Below are 20583 nucleotides of genomic sequence, written 5' to 3'. Positions count from 1 at the left end.
GAGGGCCTCATGGACAAGATGAGCACTGAGAGGGTATGAGGGGAGATGGGAGAGAAACTGGAGAAAGATGTGAGTTCAGGGCTCAGACAAGAAGGAACCTTAGAGACAGTTTGGCCCAGTTGGCTAGTGGAAGGGAGGGAAGCAGCAGAGGCAGCTGATCAGATTGTCTCAATCTTAGTGAAAAAGAAGCTCCATGAGCTCCTCTCACTTGTTGTTGGAGATGACAGGGGAGAAGGAGAGTATTGGAGATATTAAAAAGATTCAACACACATTGTATTTCACACCAAGTTGATTTAATTGATTTGTATCGACAATATTAGCCTCTATAACTGGGCTGAAGTTTATTAACATCAGCAGAAACAGACCCCAATGAACATGGTTCCAGCCAGGATGTGATTAACTACAATGATTGGATTTTGCTGTTACTTGTCAACTTGCTGGTGTCTCAGCAGCACAAATGACTGAGTGAATTGCTTCCCACACACAGACCAGCTGACTGGTCTCTCCTCAGTGTGAACTCGGTGGTGTTTCAGTGGGTAGGTTCAATTGATGAATCCCTTCCTACAGTCAGGGCAAGTGAGCAGCCCCTTCTCCAGTGTGAATTTGCTGGTGTCTCAGCAGGTTGGATGACTGAGTGAATCCCTTCCCACACATGGAACAGATGAGCGGCCTCTCCCCGGTGTGACTGCGCTGATGTACAATGAGGTCAGATGATCGCCTGAACCCAGTCCTGCAGTGAGAGCACCTGAACGGTCTCTCGTCAGTGTGAACACGTTGATGCAAGATCAGGTCCTGGTAACTTTTATAGCACTACCCGCAGACTGAGCATGTAAACTGTCTCTGGTCTGAGTGAACCAGCCAATGTCTCAGTAGGTGGGATGACCTAGTGAATCCTTTCCTACACTCAGAGCAGGTGTACGGTCTCTCCCCAGTGTGAACTCGCTGGTGTGTCAGCAGGTCGAATGATCGAGTGAATCCCTTGCCACATTTTGAGCAGGTGAATGGTCTCTCCCCATTGTGAATTTGCTGGTGTGTCTGCAGGTTGGTTGAACTAATAAATCCCATCCCACACTCAGAGCAGGTGAACGGTCTCTCCCCAGTGTGAACTCGCTGGTGTGTCAGCAGAGTGGATGACTGAGTAAATCCCTTCCCACACTCAGGGCAGGTGAATGGCTTCTCCCCAGTGTGAGTGCATCGATGAGTTTGCAGGTCAGACGGGTAATTGAATCCCTTCCCACAGTCCCCGCACTTACACGGTTTCTCCCCAGCGTGAGCAGCACTTTCTGCTTCCATGTTCAAAGGCTGATAATATTCAGGTCCTGATGAATCAAGTGACTCTCTCAGGTCTTGGTGTGAGTTTCCCGACAGCAAATCCTCCCCTTCAAATATCCTGTGAAATTGATTTAAAACAGAAAAAATGGAGTGAGAGAGAACCCACAAAAACACAAAGGCAGGTTGTGAAATTGAGCTGAATGAATCTGGGAATTTGTGGGGCCGGCACGAGGAAAAAGTGACCATGAAAACTGCTGGATTGTCATAAAAACCCAACTGGTTCACTAATGTCCTTCAGGGAAGGGAACCTGCCACCCAGTCTGGGCCTACACAAGATTCAGGTTTCTATGAGAGGAGGGAGAAAGAGCGAGAGAGAAGTGAGAGATGCAGGAGAACCCTGACAGAATCTCCCAAACCCTCAACCTCCACCCCCTAGAAGGACCAGGGTAACAGGTATGTGAACACCATCACCTCCAAGTTCCTCTCCAAGTCACACACCGTCCTGACTTGTCTGACATCCAGTACTGGATGAGCAGAAAATTATTCCATTTAAATAATGGGAAGATTGAAGCCATTGTCTTCAGTCCCCACTACAAACTGCATTCACCAGACACTGACTCTGCACCTTTCGCTGACAACTGAGGCTGAACCAGACTGTTCACAACCATAGTGAAATATTTCACCCCAAGATGAGCTTCCAACCACATATCCACATCATCACCAAGACCGCCTATTTCCACCTCAGTAACATCGCCCAACTCCATCCCAGTCTCAGCTCATCTGCTGCTGAAACTCTCATCCATTCCTTTGTTATCTCTAGACTTAACTATCCTAACACACTCCCAGCCGGCGTCCCACATTCAGCCTCCCTGTAATCTTGAGGTCATCCAAAACTCTGCTGCCCGTGTGCTTACTTGCACCAAGTCTTGTTCACCCATCACCCCTGTGCTCACTGACCTACAAATGCTCCGTGTTAAGCAGAACCTAAATTATAAAATTCTCATCCTTATTTTAAAGGCTGTGTTTGCTGCCATTGTGCAAGCGCAGTTGTTCTGTTTTACTCTGTCTTCATAGGGTTAATCTCTCGTCCTCCTCAGACTCAGGTCCCACTGCAGACTCACCACGAGGAAACTCAGACTGACCTGGTTACAGTGTCCATCAATCAGCCAATTCAGAACTCAGTCAACAGCAGAGAGCTTTGACTGTACATTCCTAATTTCTAATGCTTTTTATAAACGCATACTGTTCTTTGAAATGCCTTGGAAAGTTTTATTACGTTAAAGGTGCTATATAAACACAAATTGCTGTTGTTGATTTGGACATATATCACTGTTCCTTCATCATCACTGGGTGAATAACCTGTAACTCCTTACCTAACAGCATTGTGGGAGCACCTTCACCACACGGACTGCAGCGATTCAAGAAGGTCAAACATCATCTTCTCCACAGGCAACTGGGGATTGGCGATATTTGCTGGTCTTGTTAGTGAAAGGGCAGGGGAGTGGGACTAGCTGACTTGCTCTTGCAGAGAGCCAGCATGTGCACAATGGGCTAAATGGCCTCCGTCTATATCGCCATCATTCAGTGATTCTGTGACTTGATGAGAAAGGACCTACACTGGAGGCCAGGGACCAACTTCTGGTAACCAACACCCACCCTGATACAAACCAGCTCTTAACTGGTCCGTCTGTGACTCAGTTCTGTGACCAACGCCTGCAATAAAATAATAGCAAAATACTGCAGCTGCTGAAAATCTGAAATAAATAAAAAAATGTTGGAAATACTCAGCAAATCAGGCAGGATCTGTGGAGAGAGAAACAGAGTTAACATTTCAGTGTGTGCAGAATGGATTACAGGGAATAAAAATGGTGCAGAATTTGATGGTCAATATAAGTTCAGAAGTGGATTATAGCACAGGAAAAACAATTCCTGACTGTGAAAGATACTGTGGGAAGATAAAGCTGGTAAGACAGCAGCACATGGTCAGGGGATGGGCAGCAGTGGAAACCTTATTTGGATACAATCAGCAGAAGTAACAGTTAAATGCCAAACACAGCTAAAATGCACCCAGTATTAGAGACAGAGAAAGTTAGACAATGACCGAGAGGTGATCTGGGATGGCAGAGGTGAAACAGAGCAAAAGATGGACATGGATTCAGATCCACAGGAAAGGAGCCACACTAGCCCCAGAGCGATGGAACCTCTAAAAGATAGCAGAGCAGAGAACTAAAAGCTCCAAATTGTAGATGAATGGTCAAAAATACTCTACTCTGAAACAATTTCAGTTTTCAACTTTAAAATCTCCTGCAGCTGGAAAGATATCAGAAGCACTGGAGTCAGAGAAAAATCTCCCAGTTGAGGAAATACCCGGGGAGCGGGATGATGTCACTGTGTAATTGTCAATGTGTGATGTCACACACACAGACCCAAAACATCTGGGTTTGTACAAACCAGTGATCACCACACATTATGAAGGATGGGAGGGTCCTTGAGAGGGGGCAGAGGAGATTTACCAGAATGGGTCAAGGGATGAAGGATTTTAGTTGCAAGGTTAGGTTGGAGAAACTGGGATTGTTCTCCTTGGAGTAAAGTAGATTGAGGGGAGATTAACAAAAGGTGTACAAAATTATGAAATGTTTACATAAAGTAGTTAAAGAAAAGTTGTTCACAGTAGCAGATCGTGAAAGGATCGTGGTCACAGATTTAAGATTTTGGGTAAGATGTACAGGAGGGATGTGAGAAAGAAATGTTTCCACAGTGAGTGGTAATGACCTGGAACTCAATGCTTACACTCAGAGGCCGATAGAATCCAGGTCCTGAATTTCTATCCTGGACTGAGTGTGGCAGGTTTGGGAAATGGTTTGTACAGAGCATTAAAAAAGGAGGATCCAGGTCCTGATGAATTGAGTGACTCTGTCAGATCTCACCCGTCTGTAAATGTTCCCCCTCTAACCCCCTGTAAAAGGAGTTTCCAAAATCCATCCCTGTCAGTCCAGGAGAGAATTCCACAATCTTCTCTCCTCCAGCTACCTAGACCAGGATGCCCGCGCATGCGCCCTGCTGCACATTGCCCCCTATTAAGATGGCGGCCGTTACCCCGGGCCTGGCGAAGGGAGAAATCCAGACTTTCTCGGCCAGTTCTCTGCAAACACAAGACTTGTACCTTGTTATTTGGGGTTTGCGGCCTTCACTGTGTCTTTATGAAGCCTCCCTGCCCACTCTGCTGGCTCCATTCCTCCTCACACACCCACTAACTCTGTTAGTTTGTTCCACTCGACATTCACTCACCCGCTCTGAGCAGCTTCAGTCACAGACCAGCACTGCGCATGCTCATGAAATGGGCCACACTGCGCATGCTCCAAACACACATCGTAATACGCATGTGTAGGGAGCTCCTGTTGTGAGGATAGGGCACATTCTGGCCCCTATTGAATGCTGGGTAACGAGGCTGCCATTGAGAGTTCGTTTTTTTGAATAGAAAATTCTGTTTTGTGATCTGATGACGAACGAAGCCCAAGACCAATATACAAAATTATTCAGTCAATTGGTATGACAAACAAAGTGCATGGGTCCTCTGCCATAATACTGTCCCGGGTGTAAATAACTGCAGTAAAACCCCCGACATTTAGATGTAAACTCACCGGAGTCTCAGTAGGCGGTGTGAACAATTATTTTTTCTTCCCATACACAGAACATTTAAACTCTGTCTTGTCAGTAAGAACGTCACAATTCAGCCGGTAAACAATCCTTTCACGATGTCATTTTACCCCTAAGTTGCAGGACCATTGTGCATGGATTTGGGAGATGAGCAAGAATTTGGAGACAGAAGAGTGGTCGGAAATTGGATAAGAATTGCAAGGATGTCGGCGTCAAGGATGTACTCGTGGGAGGGAGAGAAGCAGGAGAGGCAGCTGATCTCAATTTTCTCAAGATTGTCTCAATCTTAGTGACAAAGAAGCTCCATGAGCTCCTCACACTTGTTGGAGGTGTGGATGCAGGAGACAGGGGAGAGGGAGAGTCCGAAACAAGGACTAACTTGTGTTAGAGATGTTTTTAAAAATTCAACATCCTCTGTGTTTGACAGAATGTTGATTTATTTGACCTTTATCCAGAATATTAAACTTATAACTGGGCCGGAGTTTATTAACATCAGCTGAAACAGACCCCAATGGGTATAGTTCATTCTTGTACATTAATAACAGCAAAATCCAATCACTGTAGTTCGTTGTGAACTCGTTGGTGTCTCGGCAGGTGGGATGACTGAATGCGTATATTGCCACACTTGGTGCAGGTGTACAGCCTCTCCCCAGTGTGAGAGCACTTGTGTAGAGAGAGGTGGGATGATTGCCTGAACCCAGTCCCATAAAGAAGGCATCTGAACGGTCTCTTATCAGTATGAATACTTTGCTGGTGGTCATTCAAGGTCCTGAGAATTTGTAAAGCACTTCCCACAGTCCTGAAATTTGAAAGCTCTCTTTGATGTGCAATCAGGTTGGATAAATTAATGAATCTCTTTCCACACAGCACAGATGAATGACCTCTCCCCAGTGAGAACTCGCTGGCGTGTCTGCAGGTGGGATAATGGAGTGAATCCCTTCTGACACTTTAAGCAGGTCAATGGCCTCTCCCCAGTGTGAATGCTCTGATGAGTTTCCAATTTCGATGGGTAAATGAATCCCTTCCCAGTGTCAACATTTGCACAGCTGCTTTCAGTTGTGACTGCATTTACGTTTTGACCAGGCCAGATGATCGGCTGAAACCTCATCCACATGTAGAACACTGTGAACGGTGCTTTCTTCTCCCATTTTCAAAATCCCACAATTCTCTGCGGCCCAGAAACCGCTCTGTCCAATAGAGACGCCCTCTGAAGAAGGGTCATACAGACTCGAAACTGCTGTCAGGCGTTGCAAGGGCCAGGGACATAAAAGTTCATTCACAAATGTTACAGGAACGGATACATTATAATCGCCAGGAAAGGCTAAACAGCCTGAAGCTCTTTTCTCTAGAAAAGAGAAGGCTGAGAGATGACCTGATAGAAATAGGATAAAGAATGGAGTTGGTAGCTCAGGAATGAAAACAATAGCTTCAATCTTCCCAAAATTTAATTGGAGAAAATTTCTGCACATCCACAAACAGTCTGATAATTTAACAAAAGTGGAGAAGTGGAGAGAGGTGGTGGTGAGGTAGAGTTGGGCACTGTCAGTGTACACGTGATAACTGACACTGTGTTTTCAGATGATGTCGCTGTGGGGAGAATGTTGCTGAGAAATAAATGGAAGCCAAGGCTGGATCCTCTGAGGACACCAGAGGTAACTGTGGGAGTGGGAAGGGAAGACATTCCAAGTGATTCTCTGACTATGATTAGATAGAGAAGAATGGAACTAGGAGAGAACAGCCCCACCCAGCTGGACGACAGTGGAGAGGTGTTGGAGCCGAATGGTGTGGTCAACCTTGTCAAAGCAGGTCGAGAAGGAATAGTTTCCCTTTGCCACTGTCACATAGGGTGTCATTGGTGGCTTTGATCTTAGCTGTTTCAGTACAGTGGCAGGACAGAAACCTGATTGGATGGATTCAAGCAGGGAGTTCTGGGAAAGATAGAGCCGGATTTGGGAGGTGTGAACACTTTTCAGGAGTTCAGAGAGGAACTGGGGGTTGAAGATGGGTCAATACTTTGCAAGGACAGTAGAGTTAAGTAATTGTTTTTTGAGGAAAGTGTGATGATTTGAAGGAGAGAGGGATAGTACCAGAAGAATGAGTACTGTGAACAATATCAGTGAACATGGGGAAGTTGGGGGATCAGCAGTTTAGTGGGAATAGGGTCGATGGAGCAGGAGGTGTGTCTCATGGACAAGATGACCACTGAGAGGGCAGGAAGGGAGATGGGGGAGAAGCTAATGAAAGATGTGGGTTCACCGCTTGGACAAGGTGGAACATTATAGAGGCAGTTTGTCCCAGTGGGCTAGTGGAAGGGAGGGAAGCAGCAGCGGCAGCTAATCGGATTGTCTCAATCTTAGTGACAAAGAAGCTCCATGAGCTCCTTACACTTGTTGTTAGAGGTGAGGATGGAGGAGAGAGGGGAGAGGGAGAGCCCTTCCAGAGAAACTAACTTGTGTTAGAGATAATAACAAGACTCAATATGCTATATTTAACACAAATATATTTTATTTGTCCTTATCCAGAATATTAGCCCCAATAACTGGGCTAGAGTTTATTAACATCAGCAGAAACAGACTACAATGAACAAGGTTCAGTCCTGGATGTGATTAACAGCAACATCCTGTTTGTTATTTGTGAACTCGCTGGTGTCTCATCAGTTGGGATGACCAGGTGAATCCCTTCCCACACTTGGAGCAGCTGAACGGCCTCTCCTCAGTGTGAATTCGCTGGTGCTTCAGGACGTCAGAGGACACAGTGAATCCCTTCCCACATACAGGACAGATGAACGGCCTCTCTCCAGTATGAATTCGCTGATGTCTCAGCAAGTGGGATGACTGTGTGAAGCCCTTCCCACAGTGGGAGCAGGTGAACTGTCTCTCCACAGTGTGAATTCGCTGGTGTCTCAACAGATCGGATAAATTAACGAATCCCTTCTCACACTCGGAGCAGATAAATGGTCTCTCCCCAGTGTGAACTCGCAGGTGTGTCAGCAGGTTGGATAACTGAGTGAATCGCTTCCCGCACTCGGAGCAGGTGAACGGCCTCTCTCCAGAGTGAACTCTCTGGTGTATCAGCAGGTTTGATGACTGAGTGAATCTCTTCCCACACTCGGAGCAGGTGAACGGTCTCTCCCCAGAGTGAACTCTCTGGTGTTTCAGCAGGGTGGATGACTGACTGAATCCCTTCCCACACTCGGAGCAGGTAAATGGTCTCTCACCAGTGTGAACTCGCTGGTGTGTCTGCAGGTTGGATAACTGAGTGAATGCCTTCCCACACTCGGAGCAGGTAAATGGCCTCTCCCCAGTGTGAACTCTCTGGTGTGTCAGCAGGTTGGATAACTGAATGAATCCCTTCCCACACTCGGAGCAGGTAAATGGCATCCCCCCAGAGTGAATTCGCTGGTGCCTCAGCAGGCTGAATGCCCAAGTGAATCCCTTTCCACACTCGGAGCAGGTGAACGGCCTCTCTTCAGTGTGAATGAGCTGGTGTCTCAGGAGGGTGGATGAATCAATAAATCCCTTCATACATACAGAACAAGTGAAAGGCCTCTCCCCAGTGTGTGTGCGCTGGTGAGTATCCAGCCTGGATGGATAATTGAATCCTTTTCCACAGTCTCCACATTTCCATGGTTTCTCCCCACTGTAACTGCATTTATGTTTTGACAGGCCAGATAATTGGCTGAAGCCTCGTCCACACAGAGAACACATGTACGGTTTCTCCCCACGGTGAACGGTGCTTTTTCCTTCCATGTTCAAAATCCGATGAAATTCAGGTGACGACTAATTGTGCGACACTGTTAGATTCTGATGAAATGTTGGGTTTCCCAATTGAAAATCCTGGGGAAATAGTTTAAATAGACAAAAGTGAATGAGAGAGAAACCACAATAACACAAAAACAGGTTGTGAAATTGAGCTGAATGAATCTGGTAATTTGTGGGGCCAGTACCAGGAAAAAGTGACCATGAAAACTGCTGGATTGTTATAAAAACCCAACTGGTTCACTAATGTCTCTCAGGGAAGGGAACCTGCCAACTGGTCAGGGACTATACAAAACACCAGCATCTACTGGGGGAAATAGAGAGGGAGATGGGAGAGGCAGGGGTGAAGGATAGGGGTTTTATGCATCTACAATTCTACCAACATCTCCCAAACCCTAACCCTCCATCCCCTAGAAGGACCAGGGTAGATGTATGTGAACACCATCACCTCCAAGTTCCCCTCCAAGTCACACACCATCCTGACTTGTTTAACATCCAGTGTTGGATGAACAGAAATTTCCTCCATTTAAATATTGGGAAGATTGAAGCCATTGTCTTCAGTCCCTGCTACAAACTCCACTCCCTGACCATCAATGCCATCCATCTCTCTGACAACTCTGAGGCTGAGCCAAACTGTTCACAACCTTAGTGTCATATTTCACCCTAAGCTGAGCTTCTGACTACATATCACTAAGACCATCTATTTCCACCTCAGTAACTTTGCCTGCCAATAAAATAATAGCAAAATACTGCAGCTGCTGGAAATCTGAAATAAAAAGAGAAAATGCTGGAAATACACAGCAGGTCAGGCAGTATCTGTGGAGAGAGAAACAGAGTTAACATTTCAGGGGTGCAGAATGAACTACAGGGAACAAAAATGATACAGAAGCTGATGATCAATATAAGCTCAGGGGTAGAAGCGAGATGGACTATATCGCAGGAAAAACAACTCCTGACTATGAAAGACATGGTGGGAAGCTATAGCTGGTAAGCCAGCAGCACATGGTCAGGGCAGCAGTTGGCAGAAGTAACCGTAAAATCCTAAACAGAGCTAAAATACACCCACTATTAGAGACAGAGAAAGTTAGACAACAGCAGAGAGGTGATCAGGGAGGGCAGAGGTGAAACAGAGCAATGGATAGACACAGAATCAGATCCACAGTAAAGGAGTCACACCAGCCGCAGAGCTGTCGGACCTCACACAGATAACAGAGGACTAAAAGCTCCAAATTGTAGATGAATTGTCAAAACTACTCACCTGTGAAACAATTTAACTCTTTTCAGCTTTGGAAACTCCTGCCGGAGAATGTAGCTGGAAAGATATCAGAAGCACTGAAGTCAGAGAAAAATCTCCCAGTTGAGGAAATACCCTGGGAGCGGGGTGATGTCACCGCGCAATTGTCGGCGTGTGCTGATGTCACAGTGTAATTATCGATGTGTGCTGATGTCACAGTGTAATTGTCGATGTGTGATGACATCACAGACATGGACACAGAACATCTGGGTTTGTGTAAACCACTGATCACAACACATTATGAAGGATGAGAGGGTCCTTAAGAGGGTGCAGAGGAGACTTACCAGAGTGGTTCAACGGGTGAAGGATTTTAGATTAGTTTGGAAAAACTGGTGTTGTTTTCCTTGGAGCAAAGTAGATTGAGGGGAAATTTGATAGAGGTATACAAGTTAATGATTGGTTTACATGAGGTAGTTAAAGAAAAGCTGTTCACATTATCTGATCATAAAAGGGTTATGGGACACAGATTTAAGTTAAGAAGCAAGATTTACAGGAGGGGTGTGAGCAAAAATTTTACACAATGAGTGATAATGACCTGAAACTCATTACTTACTCTCAAAGGTTGATGAATCGAGTGAGTCTGTCAGATCTTGATCTGATGTTTGGTTTGAGTTTCCCGTCTGCAAATCCTTCCCATGTGATATCCTATGAAAAGATTGCAAAACAATCAATCACTGTCAGTCCAGGACAGAAATTGAGAAATATTTCTCTTGGTTTGAGTTTGTTGTGTGTAAATCCTCCCCTTCTAACCCCCTGTAAAAGGAGTTTCCAAAATCCATCCCTGTCAGTCCAGGATATTCACAACATTCTGTCCTCCTGCTACCTGGACCAGGATGACCGCGCATGCGCTCTGCTGCACAGCCGCGTCCCCGGGCCGAGCAGAGGGAGACCCAGCCATATCCGGTCTGTTCGCTGCAAACGCGGGGCCTGTAGTTTCTGATTAAGGCTCTGCGGGCTGCACCAAGTGTTTATAAAACCTCCCTGCCCACTCCGCTGGCTCCATTCCTCCCGCACACCCACTAACTCTGTTATTTTGCTCCAGTCGCCATTTTCTCACCCACTCTGCCACTCGACTCACAGGACAGCACTGCGCATGCTCAGCCAAGAGCCCGCAATGCGCAGGTGCGAATCAGACACCGCCATGCGCATGCGTACGACCCTGGCGCTCTGGATAGGGCACATTCTGTCCCGCATTGAATGCTGGGTGGGAGGACGTAATTGCATATCCAATAAATTTTTATGATCCGATGGTAATTGCAGCTTTATGGTCAAGGTTTAAATTATACAATCAATTGATACGATAAATTGTATCGGCCTCTACCATGCTTCTATCCTGGGTGTAATTAACAACAAAACAAACCCCTACAGTTAGATGTGAATTCACTGGATTCTTCGCATTTGAGGTGAAGAAGTGATTTCTCCTTCCATACACCAAACATTTAAACTCCGTCTTGTCAGTAAGAATGCGCCTATTGCGGAGCAAATCCTTTGAACTTTTATAGCTGGATTGTTCACTGGTGGCCAAACTGAGTAAATGCCTTCACACGCAAGAAATCTCTCAATTTTCTCCATCAGATGTGACTGTTGCTGTGTCAACTAATCAGATGATCGAGTAAACCTTTTTCCATAATTAGCTGCTGAATGATGTTTTCACAGTGTGACTTTACCTAGGCGTGTCCAGCACAGACTTGGATTTCTAATCCTCTGGCAATGGGCTCTACATTCTCTTCTGAAGAAAAAAATGAAAGGCGATGCTGTAAATCTGAAATAAAAACAGAACTTCGAATTCTAAACAGGTCTGATAGCGTCTGAGGAGAGACATAGTTTAATTCCCATATTTTCTGAGTATTTCCATCATTTTCTGCTTTTATATTTGATTAAAGACGTTGCTTCTGAATTGGACATTGGATTTCCTGGTGACCAACTTTTATTTATTCTTGTCTATCCGTAAGTGGAAGCATCTTCCAAACCCTTTTGGAATATTAAAGGCTTCGATCAGGTCATGCCTCACCCTGTTTTCTAGAGAAAACCTGTTTAATCAATTCAATCTTTGTTGAATGTTAAAACTTTTCAGTTCTAACATCAATCCAGTAAATCTTTTTTGTTGCCGGGTCTTAAGGAGTTGAGTTACAGGGAAAGATTAAACAGATTAGGACTTTATTCCTTGGAGCGTAGAAGAATGAGGGGAGATTTGATAGAAGTTAACAAAATTGTGAGGGGAAAAGGCAGAGTAGATGCGAGTAGGCTCTTTCCACTTAGATTAGGAGAAATAAACACGAGAGGACATGGCTTTAGGTTGAAAGGGGAAAGGTTTAGGGGGAACATTAGGGGGAACTTCTTCACTCAGAGAGTGGTTAGAGTGTGGAACGAGCTACCATCTGACCTGGTAAATGCGGGCTCACTCTTAAGTTTTAAGAATAAATTAGATAGATACATAGATGGGATAGGTCTGGAGGGCTATGGACTAGGTGCAGGTCAATGGGACTAGTGGAATAATATTTCTGCACAGACTAGAAGGGCCGAATGGCCTGTTTTCTGTGCTGTAGTGTTCTATGGTTCTACCTTCTCCAGTGCTAGATTCATCTTATAATATGGAGACGGAGCTAATCTGAGTATCAAACTGATAATTGCCCCCAAATACCTGTAAATTGGAAGGATCAGCATTGCAGTGGGCGAGAGGAACATGGTTCCAAGCTGTTATTCACCAACCTCTATTTCGGCCATTTTCCCATCTACAGAACTTAAAATGAAATGAACACATCCAATAAAAAGATTTAGAAAGTTGGTGTTACTTTTGTTTGTGACTCGTTCCCTCGGGTATTCAGTAAATGCTGCTCGGAGGTTAGGGACCGGGATATAATCTACCTGCGTTTCCTTGAGCCTGTGTTCGGTGAATTGGGAAGTTTGGCCCGGGTTGGAGTATCTTGTGTTCCAGGGATGGGCAGTAACCCGCTCATTCAAGCTGCAGTCGCTGCTTTCTGCTGGCAGCGGGTGATTGGAGAGTGCGGGGCCGGAATATTGCTGCTTTTCTGCTTTTCCCTGTCTCACTCACTGTGGAGCTGAGGAAGAGAGAATAATTGATGGGTTTGTTTGAATCCAATAATTCTATAGATTTCGAATGGGCTCGATGCCGGCCTAAATGTTTTTTTCATTATATTGCGGATTAATATTCGTGAACATTGACCAGGACACATGGCTGTGAGATCAAGCACCTCCTCGTTTTTCTCAGTCGAAATATACAATCTAATATCTTTTGCTGTACAACCTGTTACAGAGATTGTTATAGAAAAGAGGGAAAGGTTTGCTACAGCTATACAAAGCCCTGGTTAGATCACACCTGGAGGACTGTGTATAGTTCTGGGAGCGGCCCCTTTTAAGGATCAATATTTCCCTTGAAAGTTCCAGAGGAGCCGCATTGATGAGGTTGGTGGGTTTTGGAAATTGGAAGTTGTACATCCGCAGCTTGTGGCAGTATTTCACCTCACTGTTCACTTCATGTTCATGTCTAACACACTCGATGCTGTTATTGGCTGAACGAGACTTCTGTGTTTTACCAAACATGCTATTATTTTGTAGGAAGAACGACGAGAGACTGTAAATTCCAGGGTTCTAGAGAAAAGGTCAGGTAATGGCAATGATAGGATGGGCAGAAGGCCCACTTTCCCTGCTGTAACCATTCTATGATTTTAAACAAATAATATTAGCATGTTAGCAAGTTCTGTAGTTGAGGCCCAGTGTTTAAGGTGAATGGGCTTAAAATCCATTGGCGCCTCCCGATGTAGGTTTGAATCTTGCTCACTGTTCTTCTCGTTATTTCTGCTTGTCTGTAGAATTAATTCTAATTCAAATCGAAGAAAAAACATCCAAACAAATCCATTTCTGTGTCAGTCTTCTGCAAGTCTCCAGTCGGATATGAAACAAAAACTGAGCCAAGTTGGTGACATCTTGTTTTATGGGCGTTTGTTTCTCCTTAGGCCTCTGTCACACTCGATGTATCCGTCTGTGTGTGTTCCTCTGTATGTGCCAATGTGCTTCAGTTCCCCAAGGGGTTGAACACATTTTACCAGCACAAACTTTATTTAATTTAGTTGTGCAACTTCATTTTAAAATGTTACAAGGAAAAACTCTCAGGGTAAAAGGTGCAAGAGGAGTTTGTCTATTTCTCTGTCTGTTAAACTGCAACAACAATTTATATTTATAAAGCGCCTTTAACCTAATGAAACGCCACAAGGTGTTCCCCAGGATCATTATATAACAAAGTGTGACACCGAGTCACATATTCGGTCAGATGACTAACAGCTCTGTCAAAGGCGAAGAACTGTATTAAAGGAGGAAGCTATCGATTTCATGTTCCAGATAACAGCAATGGTTCTTCTCGTTGGCTCATAGTGTTCAACCTGAACAGACCATTTGGTCAGAGAAATTTATCTCTGGTGAAAGGAATCGGGAATGAAAAAATGCCAAAATCAGCCTTCATGAGCCAAATTTCCAGCCCTGTTAGCATCTTCCCTGATGGCCGACTGGTTAGGGTTCAGCACTTTCACTGCTGCACCTCAGGTTTGATTCCCTGTCAGGAAATTGAGATTTACTGCCCTTGGGCGAACTGTTAAAACCAATGTTATTGTCTTCCTGGCTGAAAGCAACACAGAACATCTCTGTCAGAGTCAGGGGAGTGAGAGTTAAAGTTTCACGTCAGAGCTGGAAAAGTCACACGTGCAACAAGTCAAGAACAGATGCAGAGGGCGTGAAAATGAAAGAGAAGGGCTGTGATGGGTTACAAAGCACTGACTATAGAGCTGGTGGTGCACAGCCGAATATTATTCCTGTGTTACCCATGTTACTTGGAGATCTAATTTCCTGATTTATTACAGTGCCCAACATTACCACTGCAGTTTGGTGACCAATAAACAACTCGCACCAATGTTTGCTGCCTCTTGCTGTTTCTTAGCTCCACCAAAATTGATTCTACATCTTGATCCTTCAACCTATGACCCTCTCTCTTGAATGTACCGATCTTGTCGTTATTAACTGTGCGACTCCGCCTCCTTTCTCTTTTTGCCCATCCTTCCTAAATTACGAACACCCTCGAATATTCACATCAATCACACTGCTCTTTGAAAGCAGCACACAGGGCCGAATGGCCTCTTTATTTGCTGTAACTTTCTGTCATTTTGTGTTTCCTAACACCCCGGTTGCATCTCTCTAAGTTATTATGGCATTTCATAACTCAATCTAGCGAGATGTACATCTTGTCCTTTTATCCAACACTTTGAATTCCAGACACTAAACAGATTAGGAACTGAATTTGAAACCAGACTAGTACAACTGCAGAAATGATCTGAACCATTCACTTGAGTTTCAAACACACAGTGCCTGCACATGAGCATATACCTTCTTGTATATCTACTGAACAAAATAAGCTCATTCCGACTCTTCTCATTGAAAATCAGTTCAAAATAATTTCAAAGTTTAACAACATACACAAGAATGTGGATAATTGATACTGTGCATATTCCTATAATCAGTGTCTGGGACAATCAGGTCCTGTGAACCCTTCTCGTGTCTTACATTCCCATTCCCTGCTTTCCAGGGAAAGATTGAGTTCATAAACTGGACGGGTGGGTAGTCCCTGGCTAGGTCAGTCCTCTTCCAGAGAGTATATAAGAGTTATTGCTGGGACAGCAGATTTTCGTCCCTACTGCCATTAGTGATGATCACAAGATTTTTTATTGAAAACAAATTTCACCATTTGCCATGGTGAGATTTGATCCCCGGAATCCCAAACCAGTGAAAGTACCACTGTGCCACAGCCTCCTACCAAGGTAAACGTGTTTAGAATTTGATGTGTGTCAGTTACTTTCAGTGATGAATTTCTGCCGGGTGTTCCCTTGTCAGTTTCACAAGAGCCGCAGTGATGAGGTTAGTGGGTTTTGCAAATTGAAAGTTCTACATGAGCAGCTTGAACAGCGAGTCGAACAAATGCCAGCTCAAATCGAATTGTACGGTTTGTGTGCGGTGTTTCATTTTAACAGGAAGGACGAGGAGAGACAGATTCAAAATAAATTGCTGCGAGGAAAAAGACGAGGGTTATGGAATGAGTTAAATTGCTCTTCCAGAGAGCCGGCACGGACAAGAATGTTCTCCTTCTCTGCTGTAGCCACCCATGATTTTATACTAACAACATCACCCTGTGCATTGAGTCAGTCGTGGTGACTGAATGATGAAGGTGATGGAGTCCAAATCCATTGGGGTTTCCCGCTTCTCATTATTCTTGGTTTTAACTCTGTGTTTACAGAGTTAATTATCGGCTACATTGAATCAAGTCCATCCAAACACTCGGGCGTTTTCCTATTTCTGTTCATTCACGAAAAATATTCACGAAATTTCCAGTCAGAAATGGAACAAAAACGGAGCCAGGTTGGTGTCAGGCTTGCTTTCTGGGTGTTTGTCCCTCCTTAGAAACAATCTCTTGTCCTCTGTCACTCTCGGTGTCGATGTCTGTGTGTGTTCCTCTGTGTGTGTCAATGTGGTTCAGTTCCTCATTTTTACCATCCAAACATTGTTTACGATAGTTTTGTGGCTTCAGATTAAGATGGTCCAGAGAAAACAAAAGCGCTGTTTTAAAAGATGCAAGAGGACATTTATTTCTGTTTCTTTTTGGGTGGAGACTGTTCAGCTGCTAAATGCCCGGATGTTACAAAGCGGATGATGATTGAAGTTTTCACATGATCTTATGAAGTAGCTGAGAATGCTCGAGGGGCCGAATGGCCTATTCCTGATCATATTTTTCCCACACTCTAATTCAGAGCCGATGCCGGTCAAGGCAATGGTTGTTTCTGCTCTAAATGTGGTACTGAGTCGCCGAGTGGGCTAAGATGCTGGCTGAGGCTTTCCTGCTTTGGGCTCCAGTCCCGCGGCTGCTAAACTTTGTTGTTTGAGACGCTTCCAAAAAATCCTCTGTGCGGCCAGGGGGCGGCTGATCTGTGCCGTGTTGCATTTTGGTTGGGAGAATGGGGAGAGTTGGTTGGGGCAATGGCACGGACTGAAAATCTTATTTCACTGTTACTCCCTGTCTCCATTCTATTATTTTATACAAACAATAGCGAACTTTCACTAGGTAATGTGGCGAATTGGTTAAACCGATGGGCTGGAAATCGGCTGGAGTTTTCTCACGCAGGTTTGACCCCGGTCGTTTATGCTTCTTATCATTCCTGATTTTAACTGACGGTCTGTGGAATGAATTTTCCGTTAAATTGAATAAAAATATCCAAATACCCCGTGTTCCTTATTTCTGATCATCTGCAAACAGTCAATAAATTCGCAATTGGAAATGGAAGAGTAATTGACCACTCCTGATCAACCAATCACAACTGCTCTTTGACAGCAGCAGACCAGGCCAAATGGCCTCTTTCTTTGTTGGAACTTTCTTTAATTTTATGTTTCCCAACACCACGGATGCTCTTTCCCAGTCATTCTGCCATTTTATAACCCATTCTGTCGAAATGTACTTTGTTACCTTGTGTCCTGTCCTTCTGAAGTCAAGACCGGGAGAGAATTCAGTGATAAGTTTTCTTGTCATTTCCAGCAGGAGATTTGGAGCCAGACCAGTTCAATGAGAGTTTAAATGGTGCCAACCCTTCACTGCAGCTCACTGTGTTTTTGAGTGGAGATAATTTCTGTTTGCTACGAAGTGCAGGATGATCTGATTAACTGACGGAGCAGGTTTGAGGTTCCGAATAATCTATTCCTGCTCTGAAACAAAAACAAAACATGCTGGAAAAACTCAGCAGGTCTGACAGCATCTGTGGAGAGAAAGACAGAGATAACGTTTCGAGTCTGTATGACTCTTCTTTGGAACTAAAGAGAAATAGGACTTCATATTTCTACATCCCTTTAGCTCTGAAGAAGAGTCATACGGAGTCGAAACGTTAATTCTGCCTTTCTCTCCACAGATGCTGTCAGACCTGCTGAATTTTCCAGCATTTTTTGCTTTTGTTTAAGATTTCCAGCATCCACAGTATTTTGCCTATTCCTACTCTATTGCTTTTGTTCTATTTCAGTGCCAAAACTTGTGAAGGAAATGATTCATAAATTTCGCCCAGCATGGCTGGGATGGCTAAGGCACTAGCTTGAGGTATTTATGGAGTCGTGAGTTTGCGTCCCACCGCTGCTTAACATTTAGCAGCCCCATTAGGACAAGCAGATGCCACCTCATATTGAATGCACGGTGTTGTATTTTGACAGGAAAAACGAGGAGAGTTGCTGTGGGGAAAAGGTGGGGTGTGGAATTACAGTAGTTGAGTTGCCCTTCCAGAGAGACGACATGCTGAATGACCGTCTGATGGAGCCGTCTGTGATTTTATACAAACAGCAGTGACGTCAGTGCAGGTCCTGTGTTCACAGCGGAGTGAATAAGGGGATGGAGTTGGAATCCTGTGGGGTCTCCTCACAGAGGCACAGATCCTACCGGCTTCAGTTCTCATCATTACTGATTTTAATAGTGCCCATGGAATTAATTGTTGGATAAACGGAATCAAAACCAATCAAACACTCCCGTGGTTTCTTCTTTCCGTTCGTCTGTGTGTGTCAATGTGGTTCAGTTCCCCAAGGGAATGGACACATTTTTAACAGAACAAACTTTATTCACATTAGTTGTGCAACTTCAGATCAAAACATATCAGGGTGAAAGTTGGAAGAGGAACTTGCCTCCTTCTCTATATGCCCCATTACAACAACAGCTTACGTTTAGATAGCGCTTTTAACGTAATGAAACCTCCAAAGATTGTTGACAGGATCATTATATAACAGAGTCTGACACTGACACACATATGAAGACGTGGGGCCAGGTGAACAAAAGCTTGTTCAAAGAGATAGGTTTTACGGAGAGTCTTAAAGGAGGAAAGAGAGGTCGAGGTGGAGGGAGGGAATTCCAGAGCTTGGGGCCTCGGTAACTGAAACCTCGGTCACCAATGGTGGAGCGATTATGATTGGGAACGTACAAGAGGCCAGGATTAGAGGGGCACAGATATCTCAGAGACGTGTGGGGTTCGAGGAGATTTCAGAGATTGGGAGGGGCGAGAACAATGGGAGATTTTAACACAAGGATAAGAAAGTTTGAAGTAAATGCATTCTTTGACCGGGAGCCAATGTAGGTCAGCGAATAGAGGGTGATAGGGGAATGGGAATTGCTGTGAGTAAAGACATGGACAGCAGTTTTGGATGACCTCAGTTTGCGGAGGGGAGAATGTCCACTTACATTCCAGAACTGACATTCTGCTGGATCAGCACTGCCCTGTTTCCAAGACCAATATTGATCCTTTATAAGCTGCCGTTCCCAGAACTATACACAGTCCTCCAGGTGTGATCTAACCAGGGCTTTGTTTAGCTGTAGCAAACCTTTCCCTCTTTTCTATAACAGCCTCTGTAACAGGCTGTACAATAAGGGGAATTACATTGTTTATATCGACTGAGATGCTTGGTGAGAATAAACTTCATTTAAATATTCAATAGGAAATCAATTGCATAAATAAATATTCCTCTTCATTTCGAAGACAACATATGAATCCCCAGTTCAACTCTCAGTGTCATTGGGTCAGGGAAACTTTGTTAATTTTTACACACTGAGCATGGACACTGCAGAAGCTCCTGCACCTCTTTCAATATTGTTTTTCTTAACTCAGAGTTTTCAAAAAGGAATTCATAATTATTTGAAATGGAAAAACAATCTGCAGGGTTATGAAGGAAGAGAATGATATTGGAGCTAAGTGGTTAGCTCTTTGAAGAAAGCACAAACCCGATGGGTCGAATAGCCTCCGAATGAGCGGTGTCAGTTTACAATTAGATCAATTTCTCTGCAGCATTCCAAAATGCCCCGCCCCAATCTTATTCCTGAAGAACAGGATCTTGCAGTGCAGCAGGTCTACACAGTTTGAAATTCTATACAAGTCCCTTTGGCATTTTCTCACAAATTGTTTCAGCGATGCCCACGTCCCATAAATGAATAAAAATACAAATAGTGGTTATCACATTTGCTTCACATGCGCAAGGTCACTGGTTCAAAAGCTGGCAGAGACATAATCAAAACTGAATCATCTAATTGTGAGAAGTTGCACAATTCCCATTTGTTGCTAAACAATAACTGAATACATTATCTCACAGCCATGTGTCATTGGCACTTCTCCAGGCTTTGAATGATTTTCTCCAAAAGGCACCGTTATGAGAAAGAGACAATAAATGAGACGAATTACAGTGAGATAGTTCGCACATGTGTGAAGTGTTGAATGACCTGCTGATGTGCTCAGGCATTTTATGATTCTAATTTCAGATCAATTTCTCTGCCGCGTGGCTGTTTTTTTAGCTGAACTGGACTTCCACAAACCAGGGTTTGGAAGTGCAGTAAGACTGCAGGGTTTGATATACTAAGTCACTCTCTGTGGTTCTGTCCATTGTTTCTGTAGTGTAGTGGTTATCAAGTACATGCAAAAAGTCCCCTGTCTGGAAATGGGTAGAAACACTATCGAGATTTACACATCTAAGTGTGAGGGAAAGTTCCATAATTCATATTTGTTGCTGAATATTAACTGAATATAGTTCCTTGCCACC

General features: G+C 44.3%; 3 protein-coding genes across 3 annotated transcripts in view; 1 reads left to right on the top strand and 2 right to left on the bottom strand.

Annotated features, from left to right (window-relative positions):
• LOC144673632 (uncharacterized) overlaps window positions 1-20583 on the top strand; it is a 127405-nt gene that overhangs the window by 37613 nt on the left and 69209 nt on the right. The gene's annotated exons all lie outside the window — the stretch shown is intronic.
• On the bottom strand, window positions 280-4585 carry LOC144673627 (uncharacterized). The gene is made up of 2 exons (XM_078535373.1): window positions 4561-4585; window positions 280-1390 (listed from the first exon to the last, which is right to left on the bottom strand). Exon 2 carries the CDS (start codon window positions 1291-1293, stop codon window positions 811-813), a length of 483 nt encoding a protein of 160 aa, XP_078391499.1. The 5' UTR covers window positions 1294-1390; window positions 4561-4585; the 3' UTR covers window positions 280-810.
• Window positions 5774-8678, bottom strand: LOC144673630 (uncharacterized). Its single transcript, XM_078535374.1, has 2 exons — window positions 7569-8678; window positions 5774-5914 (listed from the first exon to the last, which is right to left on the bottom strand). Exons 1-2 carry the CDS (start codon window positions 8676-8678, stop codon window positions 5774-5776), a joined length of 1251 nt encoding a protein of 416 aa, XP_078391500.1.

Source organism: Cetorhinus maximus, unplaced genomic scaffold (genome assembly GCF_964194155.1).
Source record: "Cetorhinus maximus unplaced genomic scaffold, sCetMax3.hap1.1 HAP1_SCAFFOLD_417, whole genome shotgun sequence".
NCBI classification, from domain to species: domain Eukaryota; kingdom Metazoa; phylum Chordata; class Chondrichthyes; order Lamniformes; family Cetorhinidae; genus Cetorhinus; species Cetorhinus maximus.
The sequence above is the reverse complement of the archived record's forward strand: the minus strand, read 5'-3'. Positions and strand labels throughout refer to the sequence as shown.